General features: G+C 43.7%; 1 protein-coding gene across 1 annotated transcript in view; it reads left to right on the top strand.

The window, feature by feature from the left end:
• DISC1 (DISC1 scaffold protein) overlaps nucleotides 1-20,862 on the top strand; it is a 326,114-nt gene extending 305,252 nt beyond the window's left edge. Inside the window, exons 12-13 of the mRNA XM_021696148.1 lie at nucleotides 10,491-10,608; nucleotides 20,423-20,862. Coding sequence (XP_021551823.1) covers nucleotides 10,491-10,608; nucleotides 20,423-20,562 — 258 coding nt within the window. The 3' untranslated portion in view covers nucleotides 20,563-20,862. The remainder of the gene's footprint in view (nucleotides 1-10,490; nucleotides 10,609-20,422) is intronic.
• The last annotated feature ends 634 nt before the right edge of the window (nucleotides 20,863-21,496 follow it).

Genomic DNA, 21,496 nt, shown 5'->3' with positions numbered 1-21,496 from the left:
AGACCCTGGCCATGGAGCCAGTGACGGGTTGTCAGCAGACTCTGAGGTTTAGGCATCTGTTTGGGTGAGCCACTGAATGCATTTTTGGATCTGAGTATAAACTTTTGTCAATAAATGTTGTAGCACGTCATTTCAATGGGAAAATCCTGCCCCACAAAGGAAATCCTCTTTTCTGTTTTAAATCATGCTTCCTGAGTTTGGCGAGTAGGACAGATATTTGACATCAGCTCTGATTCAACCCAGCTGAAAATTTCTGCGCAAACATTCAAGTCTACAGGTTGTGTTTTTTTTTTTTTTTAAGATTTTATTTATTTATTTGACAGAGAGAGACACAGCGAGAGAGGGAACACAAGCAGGGGGAGTGGGAGAGGGAGAAGCAGGCTTCCCGCGGAGCAGGGAGCCCTCGATCCCAGGACCCTGGGATCATGACCTGAGCCAAAGGCAGACGCTTAACGACTGAGCCACCCAGGCGCCCCTCAAGTCTACAGGTTTTGATCATGAGGTGAATTAGGCAAATTACATTTGAAATACTGCCTGGCCGAGTTGATGTTCCCAAATCATACCCATGTGGAGGGACGGTAGGGAAGATGTAGGGCTTTTTCTGAGGCCCATGAAAGATGCGTTTGTATGGAAATGCTGTGGTGGGCACACGGGACTGTCTCACAGCCCTGGATCCCTCCTGCCTGGCCCTTCACACTTCGGCTAGATGATGCCATGGGTAATGCAACCTGAGAAACAGCATAGCTTCCTGAAGGGCAATAGTCACTGGGCTAGAAGAATGGCAGGATGCCATTGCGCCACCTCCTGGTGGGGGAGACAGGTAGGTATGTGCCCAGTAAAGAAGGACGCAGCTTGAGCCCTAATTGAGCACAGGTGATATAGGAGATTCAGGAATCCGGAAGCATTCCTGGAAGAAGTGGAATCTGCGGGGTTTTGAAGAGAGAGATGGTATTAGCCGGGCGGAGAAGGGGAAATGCTCAGCCATGGGGCCATTTACCTGCATTCTGACCCAGAGGGAAAATACTCCTAGGGCTAAATGAGGGGATGGAGGTACAGAAAGAAAAAGTCATAATTTGAATTGCTGAAGAGACTGCCTGATGGGACAAATTACTGGAGAGTTTTCAAAGCCACTTTGAAATGTCAAGCAACCTGTACTTTTTCCGTTCAGAATTGCAAATCCTACAAAATTCCATTTCAGTTAGGAATACTGGTGACTTTGTAGTGGGGTGATGTTTTTATTATCAGGTGTCAGTCATATGGCCATGTGGGGTTTTTGGTTTTTTGGTATTTTTTTTTTTGCCACATTTAATTTAATAATAAAAATGGGAGCAAATGTTACAGATTTCAAACCAAGAGGAGCCCAGTGCATGAAGAGTTCAGTTTGGAATCTGCCAAGGTGATAAAAGAGATGAGAGATCAAGGCTCTCCTATTCTTATTCAGAAAGGAGATACTCGCTTCCTTCCCCTGTGACTCATCTGCTTTCCTCTGCTTCCAGCCTTATGTTTTATGGACATGTGGATCAAAAGTCCCCAGCTCACCACAGCAGCTGGGTTGTCCTGGTGCCCATCACTACCACCTCCAGTTGATACGTATCTATCTGAATCCTGGAGGATGCACCCCTTGATGACGCAGAGCCCTCCAGGAATCAGAGCGGACTTCACAGAGTCCGAGGGTGGAAGGGAGGAGAGGTGGTATCTTCAGGCATCGTTCACTTCTCAGATTTCTTTCTGTCATCATTTTGTAGCCCCCCTCACTCCCACCCTGGGCCGGCCCCACAAAAATCCCTTTCTGTGTTTTGCCTCCGTGTGGCTAAGTCAGATCTGGAGGGAAGAGCCCGCTAGATATGGGAGACTCGTGTTGTAGACCCCAACCCACCACTTTCTCAGTGTGTGACCTTCAGCAAGACATGGGACTCTTTGGGATGCTTTCTGTGTATATAAAAGGAATAATTGAACTAGATCATTCCGAAGCCCCCTGCCAGCTCCAATTCTCTCTGTTTCTAGGTATTAGGATCCTCAGGGAAGGGTTCATAACATCCTTACTGGCCCTCATTGAGGTGGCCCTTTATAAAGGCTTGCATTTGATGTCCTGGGAAACAAGGTGGGTGTTGGATAAGGGGCTTCATTTTCATGTAGTTACATCCCAAGCTGGGGACTCCTGAACAGTATAGCTGATTTACAGTTCACTTAACCAGAAATGCCAGAGCTGCCAAAGCTTATATGGAAGGACAACTTCTTTGAAAGAAGTTTCTTTTCTTTTAAGACAAACAAGCAAAAAAAACCCCTTTAGTAGCTCCTATTTCCTTTACTTGTTTTTAGCTTTCCATCAAGGCTTAGACATAAAATGGATAAAATCAGAAATTGGAGGATAGTTGGCAGTCAAGCCCCCTGCTCTCCTGCCAGGGCATCTCTGCTGAGGAAAGCCTAAAACCCACTGGCTTAAAAGAACACACTCGGGAAAGGTGTTCTCAAAGCAAGAGAGAAAGCACGCTTGATGCCCCCGGCAGAGACGCTTGCCATCCTCTGTGACTGGAGCCAACGCACGCTCATGTTCGCAGGAGGACATAACCATTTACATAGTGCAACAATATTGTCCTTTATTCCATGCAGTGAGTGTGCCCCCAGGCGAGTGTGACATACCAACACAGAAACCCACTGGTCTGTTACTTCTGCCTCTTGTGGTGGAAGCACCTTGCTGTGTTGAGTGTCTACTAAAGAGTCATTTCTCCCAGAGGTAAAAGGAGGTGGGGCCCTGTTGGTCTTATTGCAAGTAGATATATTGCTCAGAATATGTGTCTGCACTGTTTCATAGCCCTGCCTGCACATTTGACCAGGAGCCAGGGATCTGGGGACCAGGGACTGGTGGCAGGGGTGGCTCATCGAAATCTCCTTCTTGCACGCCTCAGCTCAGAGCCACAGTTCCTAGCACGGCTGGCACCTTCCCATCTGAGACAAGCCTGGGCATTAGCATGTTGTTGAGCTTCAAGATCTAGTCAGTCTTGGGGTGGCTCTTACCTAGGAACCAGTGAGAGTAGCTAGGAACCAGCGAGAGTGCACTCTCCTACTAGCATTCTGTAACAGTCCTATCTATCCAGGCAGTGCACTTCCTACTAGCGTTCTGCAACAGTCCTATCTATCCAGGCAGTGCACTCTCCTACTAGTGTTCTGCAACAGTCCTATCTATCCAGGCAGTGCACTCTCCTACTAGCGTTCTGTAACAGTCCTATCTATCCAGGCAGTGCACTTCCTACTAGCGTTCTGCAACAGTCCTATCTATCCAGGCAGTGCACTCTCCTACTAGTGTTCTGCAACAGTCCTATCTATCCAGGCAGTGCACTCTCCTACTAGCGTTCTGTAACAGTCCTATCTATCCAGGCAGTGCACTTCCTACTAGCGTTCTGCAACAGTCCTATCTATCCAGGCAGTGCACTCTCCTACTAGTGTTCTGCAACAGTCCTATCTATCCAGGCAGTGCACTCTCCTACTAGCGTTCTGTAACAGTCCTATCTATCCAGGCAGTGCACTTCCTACTAGCGTTCTGCAACAGTCCTATCTATCCAGGCAGTGCACTCTCCTACTAGTGTTCTGCAACAGTCCTATCTATCCAGGCAGTGCACTCTCCTACTAGCGTTCTGTAACAGTCCTATCTATCCAGGCAGTGCACTTCCTACTAGCGTTCTGCAACAGTCCTATCTATCCAGGCAGTGCACTCTCCTACTAGTGTTCTGCAACAGTCCTATCTATCCAGGCAGTGCACTCTCCTACTAGCGTTCTGTAACAGTCCTATCTATCCAGGCAGTGCACTTCCTACTAGCGTTCTGCAACAGTCCTATCTATCCAGGCAGTGCACTCTCCTACTAGTGTTCTGCAACAGTCCTATCTATCCAGGCAGTGCACTCTCCTACTAGCGTTCTGTAACAGTCCTATCTATCCAGGCAGTGCACTTCCTACTAGCGTTCTGCAACAGTCCTATCTATCCAGGCAGTGCACTCTCCTACTAGTGTTCTGCAACAGTCCTATCTATCCAGGCAGTGCACTCTCCTACTAGCGTTCTGTAACAGTCCTATCTATCCAGGCAGTGCACTTCCTACTAGCGTTCTGCAACAGTCCTATCTATCCAGGCAGTGCACTCTCCTACTAGTGTTCTGCAACAGTCCTATCTATCCAGGCAGTGCACTCTCCTACTAGCGTTCTGTAACAGTCCTATCTATCCAGGCAGTGCACTTCCTACTAGCGTTCTGCAACAGTCCTATCTATCCAGGCAGTGCACTCTCCTACTAGTGTTCTGCAACAGTCCTATCTATCCAGGCAGTGCACTCTCCTACTAGCGTTCTGTAACAGTCCTATCTATCCAGGCAGTGCACTTCCTACTAGCGTTCTGCAACAGTCCTATCTATCCAGGCAGTGCACTCTCCTACTAGTGTTCTGCAACAGTCCTATCTATCCAGGCAGTGCACTCTCCTACTAGCGTTCTGTAACAGTCCTATCTATCCAGGCAGTGCACTTCCTACTAGCGTTCTGCAACAGTCCTATCTATCCAGGCAGTGCACTCTCCTACTAGTGTTCTGCAACAGTCCTATCTATCCAGGCAGTGCACTCTCCTACTAGCGTTCTGTAACAGTCCTATCTATCCAGGCAGTGCACTTCCTACTAGCGTTCTGCAACAGTCCTATCTATCCAGGCAGTGCACTCTCCTACTAGTGTTCTGCAACAGTCCTATCTATCCAGGCAGTGCACTCTCCTACTAGCGTTCTGTAACAGTCCTATCTATCCAGGCAGTGCACTTCCTACTAGCGTTCTGCAACAGTCCTATCTATCCAGGCAGTGCACTCTCCTACTAGTGTTCTGCAACAGTCCTATCTATCCAGGCAGTGCACTCTCCTACTAGCGTTCTGTAACAGTCCTATCTATCCAGGCAGTGCACTTCCTACTAGCGTTCTGCAACAGTCCTATCTATCCAGGCAGTGCACTCTCCTACTAGTGTTCTGCAACAGTCCTATCTATCCAGGCAGTGCACTCTCCTACTAGCGTTCTGTAACAGTCCTATCTATCCAGGCAGTGCACTTCCTACTAGCGTTCTGCAACAGTCCTATCTATCCAGGCAGTGCACTCTCCTACTAGTGTTCTGCAACAGTCCTATCTATCCAGGCAGTGCACTCTCCTACTAGCGTTCTGTAACAGTCCTATCTATCCAGGCAGTGCACTTCCTACTAGCGTTCTGCAACAGTCCTATCTATCCAGGCAGTGCACTCTCCTACTAGTGTTCTGCAACAGTCCTATCTATCCAGGCAGTGCACTCTCCTACTAGCGTTCTGTAACAGTCCTATCTATCCAGGCAGTGCACTTCCTACTAGCGTTCTGCAACAGTCCTATCTATCCAGGCAGTGCACTCTCCTACTAGTGTTCTGCAACAGTCCTATCTATCCAGGCAGTGCACTCTCCTACTAGCGTTCTGTAACAGTCCTATCTATCCAGGCAGTGCACTTCCTACTAGCGTTCTGCAACAGTCCTATCTATCCAGGCAGTGCACTCTCCTACTAGTGTTCTGCAACAGTCCTATCTATCCAGGCAGTGCACTCTCCTACTAGCGTTCTGTAACAGTCCTATCTATCCAGGCAGTGCACTTCCTACTAGCGTTCTGCAACAGTCCTATCTATCCAGGCAGTGCACTCTCCTACTAGCGTTCTGCAACAGTCCTATCTATCCAGGCAGTGCACTTCCTACCAGCATTCTGCAACAGTTCTATCTATCCACACAGGATCCTGTGTAGGGTACGACCTGTCTAGCCCGCTGTGCTAGCTATTATAACTGCATGACAAATAATCCCAACTTAGTGATTTAGAACAACCATTTACAATATGCATGGATCTGTGGGTCAGGAATTTGGATGGGGCACTGCAGGAAAGGCTGTCTCTGCCCCACGCTGTTTGACTGTCAGGTGGATGACTCGAATGTGGAGCTTGGAATCATCTGAAGACTTAGTCCCATCTGTGTCTGGCTGTCAGCAGGGGCCTTAGCTGGGGCTCTCAACCAGATACCCCCACATGGCTTGTCGTGGGCTCTGGGCTTCCTCACAACATGGAGGCCAGGTTCAAGGGCAAGTGATCTGAGAAGACATATCATCTGTTATGAGAGTCAGGCATGTCACCTTTGCCATGTTCTGTTCATTGAAAAGAATCCTTCAATTCTCAATAGCCCAGCCAGGTTCAAGGGGGAGGAGTAATAAACAGCAGAGGGGCAAGGTTCTGGAAGGCTGTATGGCTGGGGCTACACATACACTCTGCCATACCTGGGCATAGCATGGAAAATACAAAAGTTCTGCCTAGTCCCTCAGGTTTAAGGTTGACAGGCAGGACCTCTGCAACTGTGTTCACTTGATACCCATGACTCTGGTCCCACCTTGGTCTCTGTGGTCAGGTAGGATTCCTTTGGACAGAGCAGAATTTTTCACCAGGTTGGTAGAAATACATAGATCTGCCCTTCATCAGCTGTCACTGCTCAGGTGAGGTCTTAAATGAGTTCTCTTCCCAAGATTCCATAAACTCCCAAGTAACACCCAACTGGGTCACACACAGGACCAGGAGTTCAGGAGCAGCGTCTGTTGGGCCACCAAGTCGTGGTCTGTGTAGGAGCCTCATAGAGATTCTATGAGTTAGAGAAACAGCCCAGTGTCAGAGGGCCAGTCAGGTCTTCCGTTAGTGGTCATAGAACCATAAGTTCTTTGAGTTTCTTTTTGCCTCTTTATGTCTTTTTAATCTGTGAATTTGCTTTTAAAAATATTCAGGTGTATTTCTTCCATACTATTCCATTATGGCTTGAATCAGTGTCCTCGGTAACTTTTTTCTTTCTTATATTTTAGAGAGGTGGAAAATACAACAAAGTATGGAGAAGAAAATAAAAATCTTCTATAACACCACCCTTCGAAATAATAATTGTCAACATTTTAGTGCTTTTTCCATTGTATATTGCCTCATCATTAAATATTACTGTCTTAAAGATGATTTTAATGGCTAAATATGAATTAAATATACCAGAATTTATTTTAACCACCCGTTTTATTTTTGGACATTTTATTTCTTCTTTCCCATGCTTTTCATGCAATTATTTTTGCATTATTAAGATATATTTTTATTTAACATATGTAACATTTTCCATACTTATTTAAAAGGTTTAATAAAAGTTATTTAAATCCAAATAAAATTAATTTCTTTGTGATAGATTCCAGGAAATGGAATTAATGGATCACAGGCTATGAACAATTTAAAGTTTTTGCTACCTGGTCTGAAATGTTTTCCCGATTCACGCAATCACTATCAACCTGTACAAATTCTAAAAGGCAAACAGGTGGGGCTTATCTGTTTGTGGGGGATGGGGCAAATGTAAAGCCATATTTTTTTTTAAAGATTTTATTTATTTGACAGAGAGAGACACAGCGAGAGAGGGAACACAAGCAGGGGGAGTGGGAGAGGGAGAAGCAGGCTTCCCGTGGAGCAGGGAGCCCAATGTGGGGCTCGATCCCAGGACCCTGGGATCATGACCTGAGCCAAAGGCAGACGCTTAACAAGTGAGCCACCCAGGCGCCCCTGTAAAGCCATATTTTAAATGAATTTAATTCAGCTTTGATTTCTATTTGTTTTAGCCTGAAGGTGAGGATTAAGTCATTTGCCTCTATCTTAAGTGCTTTCAATTCCTTGGTTCTGCGTTCTGAGCCTGTGTTTTTCCTCTCTTCAAATGTATTTTCAGTCATGTGCATTCCCCCCCACCCCCCAACACGATGCTTTCTCCTTCGTGTATGACTCAGAGTCTCATGGCTGCCAATCATTTGCCTCCAGATGCTCTTTTTCGCGACTCATTTATTTCACGCATGACGGTGGCGTTGCTCATTGCCCACTGTCTCCGCTTCCGTTTAATTTGTCTGCCCTGTAATTCTGCATCTTTGAATGAGAATGTGATTACTTTTAGGATCAGTAAAATAAGGATGCATATGTGATTTTTATACATTCGCCGACTTCTCATCATCACTGCCGTGATCAATGACGGGCAAACCGTCATGCGTGCTTCACGGACCTTCTCGTTTGTGTCCATTTGTCCTTGAACTGGTTTGATGTCACTAGATTTTTTTCTTCTGTCTATACATTTACTTGCAATACAAAAGACTTCTCCAATATTTGCAATAGTTATTTATAGTTCCCCTTAGCCCTGTTCTATTCTAATATAGTTGACCAACTGGGATATAAACTCAAAAGCATTCTGGAGTTAATATAATGAATATTAAGTTACATATCTGGGTTTAATGATTATTCATGGCCTCCAATTATAATATTACATAACTCGTGATCTCTAAGTCCTTTTTAACAGTAAATATCACCACACCTGGGCATTTCATTGTTCTTTTTGGGTATTAATTGTAGCTTTTGTAGTAACCTTGCAGTTTAATCTAAATATATATCTTAATTCTTTCCCTTATGCAAAATTCTTTTTAGTATACCTTCGAAGACTTTCACTCCGGGTTGAGAAAATATTACTTTTAATTTGGTTAAATTGTATGTATGTATGTATGTATGTATGTATGTATGTATTTTTATTTTTAAATTTTTGGGGTTAGATTTTAATGACTTGCTTTTAGGTGCTTTTTATCTATCTATTTATTATGTTTTTTTTACTGAAATTTAATTGACTTAGAACAGGGTGTAAGTTTAAGATGAATAACATATTGGGGCGCCTGGGTGGCTCAGTCAGTTAAGTGTTGGACTCTTGGTTTCTGCTCAGGTCATGATCTCAGGGGTGTGAGATAGAGCCCCGTGTTGGGCTCCATGCTGGGCGTGGAGCCTGCTTAAGATTCTCTCTCTCCCCCTCCCTCTGTGTCCCCCCAACCTGTACTCCTATGCACGTTCTGTCTCTCTCTCAAAGAAAAAAGAAAAAAAAAATTTTAAAAATTAAAAAAAAAAAAGATGTACGGTGTGTTGACTTGGGACATTTTATGTATGGTAATATGATTACCACCCTAGTGTTAGCTAACAGCTCTCTCACATCACATAAGTATCATTTCTTTGTTGTGGTGAGAACGTTTCCCATCTAGTCTGTTAGTATTTTCCAAGTTTATACTGTAGTATTGTTGACTATAATCACTGTGCTGTGTATTAGATAACCAGGACTTAATTCATCTTCTAGGTGCAAGTCTGTCCCTTTTAACAACATCTCCCCACCCCCACGCCCCAGGCCCTGGTAACCACCATTCTACACTCTGCTTCTACAAATTCAGCTTTTATAGAATCCACACAGAAGTGGTATCATGCAATATTTGTCTTTCTCTGTCTGGCTTATCTCACTAAGCATAATGCTGCTTTTTCCCTTTCCCTTTGTTCTAAGATTCTGTTTCCCTTCCTCATTTTTTTTGACCTTGTTTATTCTTTTCCAAGTCCAGTTATTGCGCTTGAAGGTGTGGAATGAATGGGTAGCCCATATGCCTGTAGGGGCTTTACCGTCACTCGTGAGAACCTAACGCATATCAGAACGGCTGGAAGAATAGTGTGACCGGAAGCAATAGGGCCATCCAGTTGGCCAAAATTAGATTGTGTGTGAGAGGGGACACCACTGGTGTGAGCCTTGTGGCCGGTTGTGAAGGGGCTGAGTTTGGACTCTGCTCTGTGGTGGTGGTTTTGTGCTGGGAAGTGAGATAGAGAGGACACTTTTGGGGTTCATGTGTGGGATATAAGTTTGAAGGGGAAGCCTCTGAGAAGGAAGGAGCTCTAAGACTCGGATGTCCATTCATGGAACCAATGAGTACCCCATGCCTGCCATGTGTCAGGGGCTCTGGACCCCACAGTGAGCAGGCCACCATCCACCTTGCTCTTCTGGGGCCTATCATTCAGCGGCTCTGATCTTCTGGGGCTTCTGCTCTGGTGAGAGGGAGAGCGGATTAACACTTGGGGTGGTGGCAGCGGAAACTGTATATATAATACACACCTCATGGCATTTAAAGTCTCCTTAATTTTCTAACTTTCAGACACTGTGACTAGTGTGTGAAGACATGTCCAGTGCCCTATTGGGTTCCTGTGCCCTTAAAGGACTAGCTCTGTTCTTACAGGTGCAGCCGGGTTGCTCCTCTGACTCGCCCCAGCCCGACTTTGGTTCGAATTCCTGTTACATTGTGAGTCTGCCCACGGATGCAGCTGGGAGACTCAGGCTTCCCCTTTGATAATTCGATGTTAGGAGTTGACATCCTGCAAAGAGCACTTTGAAATGACCGGATAAGGGAGGTCACCCGCGGAGCTTGTCATTCGGTAATAACCTGAAATTGGTTCATGTCTTCTCAAGAATGACCTCCAGGGAAGACCAAGGTTCTGGCATGCTTCTCCTGGCGTGTAGAAGCTGGGGGGGCTCTGTTGGGAAATCTTCCTTCTGGGTACCACTGGGTAAAGTACAGATGTGCTCATGGTCCTGAAAAAGTCGATAGCTTACAAGTGATTTTTTTCTTTTTCTCTGGCCAGGAATCTTGCATCCTTTCTGCAGAACTTGGAGAAAAATGTGAAGCCATAGACAAGAAGTTATTGTACTTAGAAGATCAGCTTCACACGGCAATCCACAGCCATGATGAAGATCTCATTCATATCCTTTTAATCTTGCAGATTAAGCACCTGCTAGTTGTTTTGTAAGAGCAAGTCTTAAAAAAATACTCAATTTTTCCATGCCCTAGCAGATGGAAACAAATAGATACTGCTGTTATTTATAGCAGAGCACACCTTAGATCTCTGAGATTATCCTATATGCAGTGTTTTCTCTCTAGCTTTTGGTGAGTAATTCAGCATTTTTGATTATTAAGCCTGACCACTAAAAATTAACCATGGAGTTTAGACACGCATAGAAGGCCGAAACAAAATGCAGTTTTCGGGGGGCATGAAGCTGGGTTTGTGGGGCACAGATGGTTTTGGGTCTGACCGGCTCAGTTTTTCTAGGGGCTTCTCTATATTTTCTTTACCGTACAATTCTGCCCTGGAATGAGCAGTAGAGTATCATAACTAATAGGACTTTAGGTCGTTCCTTTTCAATTTCTTCTTGCACAAGACTCCATATACTTGATGTCCCATCTGCAGATGCCTTCCTCAACCTTAGCTGCCGCTGAGCAAGAAGGCGTAAGAACATATTAGCTTCGGTATATGTGCATATCCCGTGCAGATCTGTGGACGTACTCAGTTCTGGTTAGTTCTTTCGAGGGCAAATGGATGGATGTGCACACAGATGAGGGTATCTGCAGCCCCATCTTGTATCTTTTCAATTACTCAATCAGAAGTGGACACGTTTCTCGATAAAAACAATTCTCGGTTCATTCATCTTTTCTATTCAGTAGTATGACTCTTACAAATGAGCTTGTGGGAAATGTAGCTATTTTGGTCTTTGCTTTTCATTGCTGTCTTACTTTTCAGAATTCTGCTTCTTTTTATACTTTATCTTGAGTGACTGTATGTGTGTGTGTGTGTTTGTGTGTGTGTAAACAGCTTTGAATGGCCAAGGACTAATCTTAATCACAGGTATTCAGATCCACAGTAGTTTAATGATGGATTCAGCACTGTTTCCTTCCTCATTATAACTTTAAATCTTAGACCTTGGTTATTAAACTTAGCAGGAAATTTCTTCAGCTTAATCAACAATTACTTTCACGTTGTTCAAGGTAGTTTTTTTAAATTTTATTTTATTATGTTAATCACCATACATTACATCATTAGTTTTTGATGTGGTGTTCCATGATTCATTGTTTGCGTATAACACCCAGTGCTCCATGCAGAACGTGCCCTCCTTAATACCTATCACCGGGCTGGCCCATCCCCCCTCCCCCCTCCCCTCTAGAACCCTCAGTTTGTTTTTCAGAGTCCATCATCTCTCATGGTTCGTCTCCCCCTCCGATTTCCCCCCTTCATTCTTCCCCTCCTGCTATCTTCTTCTTCTTTTTTTTTTCTTAACATATATTGCATTATTTGTTTCAGAGGTACAGATCTGAGATTCAACAGTCTTGCACAATTCACAGCACTCACCACAGCACATACACTCCCCAATGTCCATCACCCAGCCACCCCATCCCTCCCACCCCACCCCCCACTCCAGCAACCCTCAGTTTGTTTCCTGAGATTAAGAATTCCTCATATCAGTGAGATCATATGACACATGTCTTTCTCTGATTGACTTATTTCACTCAGCATAATACCCTCTAGTTCTATCCACGTCGTTGCAAATGGCAAGATTTCAGTTTTTTTTGATGGCTGCATAATATTCCACTGTATATATATACACCACATCTTCTTTATCCATTCATCTGTTGATGGACATCTTGGCTCTTTCCATAGTTTGGCTATTGTGGACATTGCTGCTATAAACATCGGGGTGCAGGTGCCCCTTTGGATCACTACATTTGTGTCTTTGGGGTAAATACCCAGTAGTATAATTGCTGGGTCATACGGTAGCTCTATTTTCAACTTTTTGAGGAACCTCCATACTGTTTTCCAGAGTGGCTGCACCAGCTTGCATTCCCATCAAGGTGGATTTTTAAAAGCAGACATTTTGTTCTTCATAATTTCCTGCCCCTTATAAAACTGGTGTTTAAACTATCACTACAAAGTTGGCCAAAGAAACAGCAGAAGAGTTCTTGGCTTGCATTTTTGTTTATTCCATGTTCATGGATCACCTGGATTTGAGGACTTATAAAGGGACATGGGCTCCAGCAAACGGGCAAGTGACTATCTGTGCCTGGGCGTCTGGGAGCGATGGAATGCAGAGAGGCAATGCATCTAGAGGGGTTCCCGGCCCCCAGCCCAACAGGTGGGAGCTTTCCCCAGTGGGACGTACCTCAGGCTTACAGTGGAGTCAGGTAGCAATTCTAAGGGCTGGGGGCGGGGTGTGTGCTGGTCTCTAGACCTAAATTTTCTAAATTTTATAGTCAAGTTTGGTTCTAGGGAATTGGGTTTTCCCAATAGGGATGAGTGGCAGAGGAGAAGGCTGAGAGGGGGCAGAGCTGTGTGTAGATAAGCCCCTTTTAGTGGCCCCACAGCCAGTCCACGATTCAGGAGCAGCAGGACCATGGACAATTGATAAAGTCTCTTCATGCTTCAGCCTCCTCATCTGCAACAGTGGACGGTAACATGTGTCTCTAAGGTTTTCATGAAGGCTACACAAGGCTGTATTCAGGAAAATTCTTTAACACGTTTGTACATGGTAGGTGCTAGGTTTTAGGTAGAAATCACATTCTCCAAGTCCATTTGCCTCAACATTTTCAGTGTTTGTGTCAAAAGTTCCAGCCACATCCTATTTATATGTAAGAGGTTTCAAGACAGGTTTATTCAATTATTTCGTAATAGATGCTTGAATGAGTCAGTCTGTAACCACAGAGTGGCCTATATAAAAAGTCATTTAAGTCTACCAAACAGCTATAGGTAGATGGGGATTATTCTTTCTACTTGATAGTTGAGAAAACCGAAATTACGTGACTGCTCCAGGGTCATTTCTAATGAGTGGCAAGCTCTGTGGTCCTTGTTGGCCCATAGGGAGGTAGCTCTGCCTACAAGTAAATGGACAGGCCTGTTGTGTGGAATATACAGTTACTCTAAAATTTTTAAGCTATAATAAAAGTAGCTTATTGAAGTTCTGTTTTTGAGAATTTGGCTGATCCTTGCTGAGATAAGTGGAGACATACTGGGGGTATGTCAGACCTGGGTTGGAAAACACTGTTTAGGTACGGAAGACACTTTCCTCCTCTCCAAGCAAATCTGCACTGCAATGTGGATTTCAACCCAAACTTTCCTCCGAATCCCAGGCTTTGTTCTGTGTCCCCAATTGAGAGCAAAGACACAGAAGCTAATCTTTGAACTCCTATAAAACAGCACTTAGATTTGAGGGGAACGTGGCACCCTAAGATAGAAAGACATATTTACAAGGCTCTGTGGAGGCTCCCTCCCTGCACAAACCAAAGCCCTTGTTCCAAATTAGAGCTTATCTAGAGCTTCAAAGAGGCTGCTGAATCCTCCAGCCAAACTCTGACTGGTTTGTGTTTCCATTCTTGATCAAAGATACAAAGCTGTGTATGGTTGAAAGAAACAGCTTCCCATCAACAACAAGAAAGAATTACACAGTGAGTGTCATATTTTTGTTTGATTCCATTAAGCACTCTGCCAGAGCCTACTGTGCCTATGATGTAGCATGAGCACAATGAACATGAGTCCACTATGAATGTCCATGTCCAGAAGATTCAAGCCTTGGCAGCTACGGATGCTCATGCTTCATGTGGAAGGCACTGAGCTTCTGCGTAAGCCATGCATGTGAGAAAGGGTTGCTAGTGAGGCGTCAGCGAGGGGTGGACCACTCATTGACAGTGGAGATGAGCTTCCAAACAGATCCTCTGGGCATCCTGACTTGATACTGGGGCTACAGGCAGCCTGCAGAGAGTGTCCTGCTTTTTATGAAGAAGACATTGGATTGACAGATCCAAGAAGGGAGAGAGAATAGCCCTTGTCTCTTCATCATCCTGACAGACTCACTAAATTACAGGTAGTATGACCAAAGGACGACACAAACCCATCAGCTGCTGTGGTGGCGAGTGTCTGAAAGAAGTGTGCGCCATTAATTGGAAATGCCGGCCACCTCAGAGAGGTGACTCGTGTCTCCTGTTTGAGGAGAGGACAGGAGGTGTGACTTCCCTGCCAGTCAAGTCGGGATTTCCAAGAGCATCAGTTTGAGTCTCTAGTACAATTTCACAGTCATTTTGGGTCCTAATTAGCAGTTATGTTTCGAAAACCATTTTGAAGGGTTCCTCCATGTTCAAAACGCATCCCCTTAAGATCCCATGTCTGGTTCAACTTTCAATTGTGTAGCTTGAACAGACAAAGGTAACAGGTAAAGGGAGATTGTTGGGCCTTCTTGGAAATGTTTTCCACTCTAGAGCTAAAGAGCTGGAAGAGGGGCCATGGGGATCACAGAACTCTAGTTATGAATCTTAGAGAGAAGAAAACAGACCGTAAGAGGCTGTCGTTGAAAGCACTGTGGCGTTGTGTGTGCTGGGCTGATGCGGATATGGTGGCCAGGATTAATTCCTTTGGCTTCTGCCAAAGGGAGTGGGGTGGGGGAAGGAAGCCGAGGCGGTAGTGTGGATCCTGGGCTGTCCTGCTGCTGGCTCGGCACAACGTGAATTTGGCACTGGGTGGGCATCCCAAAGAGTGCCCCTGTAAAAACATCGAATGTATTCCAGCAGGTCACGTGCATTCATGAGGCTTTCCTCCTTGCTCTTCAATAGCTGCATTCCTCCCCTTCGGCTTTTTCCTGAAGTTAAATGTCCTCACACTGTAAAGCCGAAAGGGCCGCAAAGGCATCACTGTTGATGGGAAGAAACACTTTAGCAAATGAGAGGCCGTTTCAGAGGAATACTGTTGTTTCTTTTTGAACCGAACCAGACCAGATGAGCTGATCTACTTTTGTCTACGCTTCTAACAGGATTGCTTGGAAACCCAATTGACAGTCAAACACTCAATTGTTTTTATATGTAAACAAAAGATCTCCTTGAAAGAATTTGAAGGTCTTTGCAAATGGCTGCCCTAAATGACGATATTGTCTTACCACTGTATGCCTGCATGACATCTGGGAAAGGTGTCTTACTATCTTACCCCTTTATGGATTGCAAACGCAGCTTGCATAACTTTGTTAGCAAGAGGTTATACAGTTGCTTAATATGTGAATAGTCTACCCCAAGGTGGTAAAGAATGGTCTTGGGCTCCAAAGGTGTTTTTAAAGATGTTGGCATGTCAATCCTTGTGCCATTTTATAATTAATGTGCTCATTTTCTTAGACGCCACAGATAATCTGGTGGCATATCTGTTACAGGGGAACTTTATATTTAGCTCTAGAAGTCTCAAGGGCACAGGCAATCACAAGAATCATTCAGCTCTTTGAGACTTACTCTTATACTTAGATGAGTGAGCCTCCATCATATCTACCTAAAATTCAATACTTGAGTTTTACTTTATTTGCTCAGTGGTTTGATAAAAACCAAGGTCAAATCTGTCAATGGGCTCCCATGTTGAGTTTATTGGACTAACAATCAGAAACGCTGATTCTAAACCTACTGTACTTAGTAACCTTAAGATCTTGGTTAGCTGTAGCAAATGGAATAAAGTGAGAAAGTATGAAAATATTTTTTAAAATATATTTTTCAATATAACCTCCAAGTACGTATCTCCAGGCTGGATCTCACCCCAAACCTCAGACTCATGTCTGCTTCCCACTCAACATTTCCTCTTGGCTGACAAATAGGCTTTTCCAAAATTCCTCCCAACCCTCAAAAAAATCCAACTCATGTTCAGTCATCTCCTTGATAAATTGCAAGTTCATTGCTTAGATAAAAAATCTGGGAGTCATTCTCAATGCCTTTTCCTTCTTTCACATTCCACATCTGGTCCGTCACCATATGCCCTTGGCTCAACCTTTAGAACATATGCAGAATCTGGTCACCTCTCACCTCCACGGCCACTAGCTGGGTTCAGTACGTGATCTTTTCTTCCCTGGATTATTGGATTATTGCAACCACCTCCTCTGATCTCCCTGCTTCTTCCTTTGCCCCCTTGAACCTACTAGTGATGAAAGTGGCTGGAGTGATCAGTCACTCCCTTGCTCCAAACCCTCTACCACCCCCATCTAGCAGTCCGCATACGTGCCCGTGTGAATTTATTTTCTGTTCCACTTGCTGGCACTACATGGCAGGTTGGCCGTGACTTTGTTTAGTTCACTCCTGTGCTTCCTACATCCAGAAACTTTCTTTTTCTTTTTCTTTTTTTTTCAGAACCTTTCTTAGTGCACAGTAGGAGCTCAGGAAATGTTTGAATATTTGAATGAGTGAAGGAAAGAACAAGGATCTCTTTCTATTCTCTTTCTATTCTTTTATTTCCCAACTGCTTAACGGTGAAATGTTTCAAGTGATTTCTTTTATAAATATATTGATTTAAATATAAAAGTATGCATGTCCATTTGAATATTACAGAAGTATGAAAAAAAAATAAAAGGCTGCATATTCCTCCCAGGATCAATACCTAGAAGTTTACCACTGTGTCCTTCCAAGGCACTTTTCTAGCAGAAATCACTTATGTGTATAGGTTTTTCATTCCATAGAAATTGTTCTGTAACTTGGTCCTCCCCACTCCCACTGCACATTTTATCCTGGATTCTCTTCCATTTTAGTGCAATCAAAATGTTTTGGAACTTACATTTGTAAGGCATCATACAGGCAGGTTGGTTAGAGAGAGGTATTTGGTAAATAAAAACATGATTTTTTTCAGTTTATAAAAAATATTCCAGTGTAGTTAACGTACAGTGTTATATTAGTTTCAGGTGCACAAAATAGTGATTCAACACTTCCATTCATCACCTAGTGCTCATCATAAGTGTGCTCTTAATCCCCTTCACCTGTTTTGCCCATTCCCCCACCCACCTCCCCTCTGGTGACCATCAGTGTGTTCCCTACAGTTAAGAGTCTTAAACCAAAAAAAAAAAAAAAAAGAGTATTTTTGTTTGTTTTGTTTCTTAAACTCCATATATGAATGAGCTCATATGGTATTTGTCTTTCTCTGATTTATGTCACTTAGCATTATATTCTAGGTCCATCCATGTTGTTGCAAATGACAAAATTTCATTCTTTGATACGGCCAAGTAACATTTCATTATATATATATATATTATATATATCTATATTATATATATCAGTTTTTCTTTGTTCATTCATCTATCAATGGACACTTGGGCTGCTTTCATAATTTGTCTGTTGTAAATAATGATGCAATAAACATAAGGAAGCATGTATCTCTTCTAATTAGTGTTTTCATATTCTTTTTTGTAAATGCCCAGTAGTAGAATTCCTGGGTCATAGGGTAGCTCTATTTTTAATTTTTTGAGGAACCTCCATACTGTTTTCCACAGTGGCTGCACCAGTTTGCATTCCCACCAACAGTGCAAGAGGGGTCCTTTTTCTGCACATCCTCGTCAACACCTGTAATAAAAACATGATTTTAATCATTTTGGTGATCGTTACTCTATAGGCTCGCTAAATGAGGTTTCCAGGATTTCTGATGTCTAGTCCTGCTTCGACGGAGCCTAGGCTGTTCGCTACATCCACTGCGTTAGTAAATAAACCTTACATTTCATAGCGCCTCACAAAAGTCCCTATATGCTTACAAGAAAAAAAATATTTCTTTTAACTCTATCCTTGGGAAGAAGGTATGAGAATATGCACTTTATTTATTTTTATTTTCTATTTTTATTTTATGTTTTTGAAGATCTAGTTGGTTTTATTAAATAATTCATGAATTGGGCAGTATCCCTTCTAGCTAGTGGAGGAGAGCTCCTGAAAATGTGCATTTTCCAAGTGAGAAAATGAAAGCATTAAGTGATTTGCCAGTTTTCCGTTGCTGGTGATCATTTGCTTCAATTCCTGTCTTCTGATTCCTCCGTGTGTCATTGCTGATTGTTCTATGAAGGGCTGATGTGTTAGTTTAATTATATAACTTAGTCTTTTTCCTTTGTGGCTTCTCTCTTGGTCTCTTTTTAAAAACCTTTCCGTGTGTTCTGCCAGGGCCAGGAATTGTACAAGTTCTTTAAGAAACATCTTATTTTGGTTCAATCCTCTCTCTAAAAACCAATGTCATCTTTTAGCAATAATAATTACAAATAGGGGAGTGTAGTCCCAGGCTGCATATTAAAGGTAATTAAATCTCAAGAGTTTCTCAGGATTCATAAACTACTTAAGCTCTATGCTTATTCTTTATTAAATGTAACATAACTTTGTGATTAAATTGCAGTTTGGTATTTAGTCTGGGACCCCATATGCTTTTACTCATATAAAATCATAGTTGTTTTCACTAAAGATTAGCAGAGTTGTCCAGAGAAATGGAAGAAAATGAAGCCTTTTATTTTATTTTATTTTTTTAGGTAAATACGGGATTCTTTCTTTCCTTGCACCCACTCATCCCCACCCTCATTCCCCTCAAGTTCAAGTGCAAGGAGCGAACCATCCTAGTAAATGAATGTAAATTACACAAATGATGAAGTCTGGTGAAGCTTCGGGATGAAAAGCTGCCAAAAGCTTTTCAGGGTGGTTCAGCATTTTTGCTTAGGAAAAGTTCATTTGCATAATTCCCAGGATCCTCTGGAGTTCTTTATTTAAAAAAGAAAGAGAAAGCTTTCTACAGTTATAACCTGGGGGTATCTTTTTCTCTTGACATTGCATTGACATTGTACTTAAATATAAACAACATTGTAGCGTTGATGGTCTGTGAGTGGTAAGATCTCTGCAAGCTACTTTTCCCAAAGCTTTCTCCCTGTTTTCTCCATATCTGATCTAGAAATACTTAAATGGTTTGACCTCATGTGATGATTTAACAGTATTTAAGTGATGTTTAAGTGACATATTCCCATACTTCCCCTTCATTGCTCTTGGATGAAGTGAAATTAATTTGCTTATGAAACTAAAAGAATTCAATCTGTCTCTTGTCCTGTTTATCTTTGAGTTGTTCTGACTATAGGTACGCAAGGAAACAGGGACCTCACCGTGAATAGAAAAAGAACCATTTGTTAAACATAGTCCCAGAAAAGGGCTAATTTCTTAAGAGAATGACAGCCTTATTTAGCCCATATGATTATTTGCTAAGTTCTCTATGATGGTTTTCTCTAGGTAAGAAATAACGTTAAAGGTGAGGAAAGTAAGAACCCAACTGTTTAAGGAAAAACCAACCAGCCAACCCAGAAAGGGCAAGCTCCCTGCACTCCTCCATCAAATCTTGAGTACCCTGAATGGCTATTTTACAAATCCCTGGGAGGTATGATAACACAGGACAGCAGATTAGAACCTACAGGGGTTTGGAAATCATTGTTTCACCAGAAAACTGAGGTTCGAAGTGATTTGTACAAGGTAACAAGTCTGGCTCATGGCCAACAGGGACTATGGTCCCTCACGACTCCGAGTCTGGACCTACGGTGGCCCCCAATACTGGAATTCTTGTGGACCCTCTAATTTCCAGCCCTCTGCCCTCTGGGCTGTCCAAGCACTTGGATGGGGCAGGTGAGCTGCCCCTGTCTGGGGCTTAGCAGGAATCCCAGTCACACTGACCCTCCATCATGGCACCTCCCAGTTGGCCATCTGTCTCTGTCTACCAGTCAACTCTTCCTTTTCCTTTTTTGAGATAGTTAATAACCTCAGGCCTCATGGAGATGGCAATCGCTCTTACAAGAAGTGTAAAATTTGTATTAATATTTAATTCCCACAATTTGGAAGAACTTGAAACTGCAATTAGATGTCAGTGCCCATCTGCTTCCAGCAAGCACACGTGCTCTTATTAGAGCTCTCGGAGGCTGCCGAGGGCCGCCCGTCACCTTCGCGTGTGTTCCTTAACAATGTGCGCACAGTCTCTCAAGAGGGAGCTCCAGATGGTGAAGGAAACTCTGCAGGCCATGATCCTGCAGCTACAGCCAGCAAAGGAGGTGGGAGAGAGAGAGGCTGCAGCTTCCTGTGTGACAGCTGGTGTCCGGGAAGCGCAGGCCTGAGGCGGGACAGGATGCGGGGGGAGGAGGGTGAGCGGCCACATCATCGACATGGATGCACCGGAGGCCTCTCTCACCCCCCTGGCATGGCCAATGTGCCTGAATCCATTACGGACACAGGGCCCTGAGGGCTCCCTGCACAGAGGTGGTCCCTCTTTGCGCTCCTGGGGCTGAGAGCAGGGAGACCGCACATTGGAAGATGGAGAGGGATGATCTGCTGGATTTGCTTCCAAGTGTCAGCCAGAGGCACCTTTCCCATGTTGCTCATGGGAGCATCCTACACAGGACTTGAAAATCTTCTTGTCTCAGCTCCCATTAGACAGAAGTTGGGGTTGAATTCTGCTAGAAAAATGTCTCTTTTCCTGTACCACTTGCTTTCTGTTGCAATTAAAGTATCTCCTGATTTAAGAACCTGTAAAGAGGAAACTAAATGTAAGTCTCTATCACCATACCTGTTATACTTTCCTACAGGCACATGATCTAAGGGAGCTAATTAACCCCAGGATCTGGAATTAACAGCTTTTCACCTTCTCCTGTGATTCACTATAATCTCAGAAGAATACATAGGAAAAATTTCAAAAGACCTTGCTTTAAAGTAACAACCTGTCAATGAGGTGCAGTCTTCTGATTTTCCTATTATGGCAACAGGCGTTCCTACCGAAAGGGTCCTTGGTGTTTCACCAGGACATCCTAAAATTTGCCCACAATGAAAGCAGGAAGAGAGCAGGGGCATGAAGGGATCAGATAACAAGTTTAAACTTCTGGGCCTCTCCTCTTTTCCTCCCTAACTTGTTTCACTCAGTGCCAGGCAGGATGTGGATGTGGACACCTTCATTCAGTACAGTGCAGTATTCAGTACGAGAGTGCATATACTCAGGAAGGCAGTGCAGACTTAGTAAGAAAGCAGTGCAGTACTCAGTAAGCATACTCAGTAGGG

The sequence above is a fragment of the Neomonachus schauinslandi genome, chromosome 6 (genome assembly GCF_002201575.2).
Source record: "Neomonachus schauinslandi chromosome 6, ASM220157v2, whole genome shotgun sequence".
Taxonomy (NCBI): domain Eukaryota; kingdom Metazoa; phylum Chordata; class Mammalia; order Carnivora; family Phocidae; genus Neomonachus; species Neomonachus schauinslandi.
This window is presented reverse-complemented; position numbering and strand designations above follow the sequence as displayed.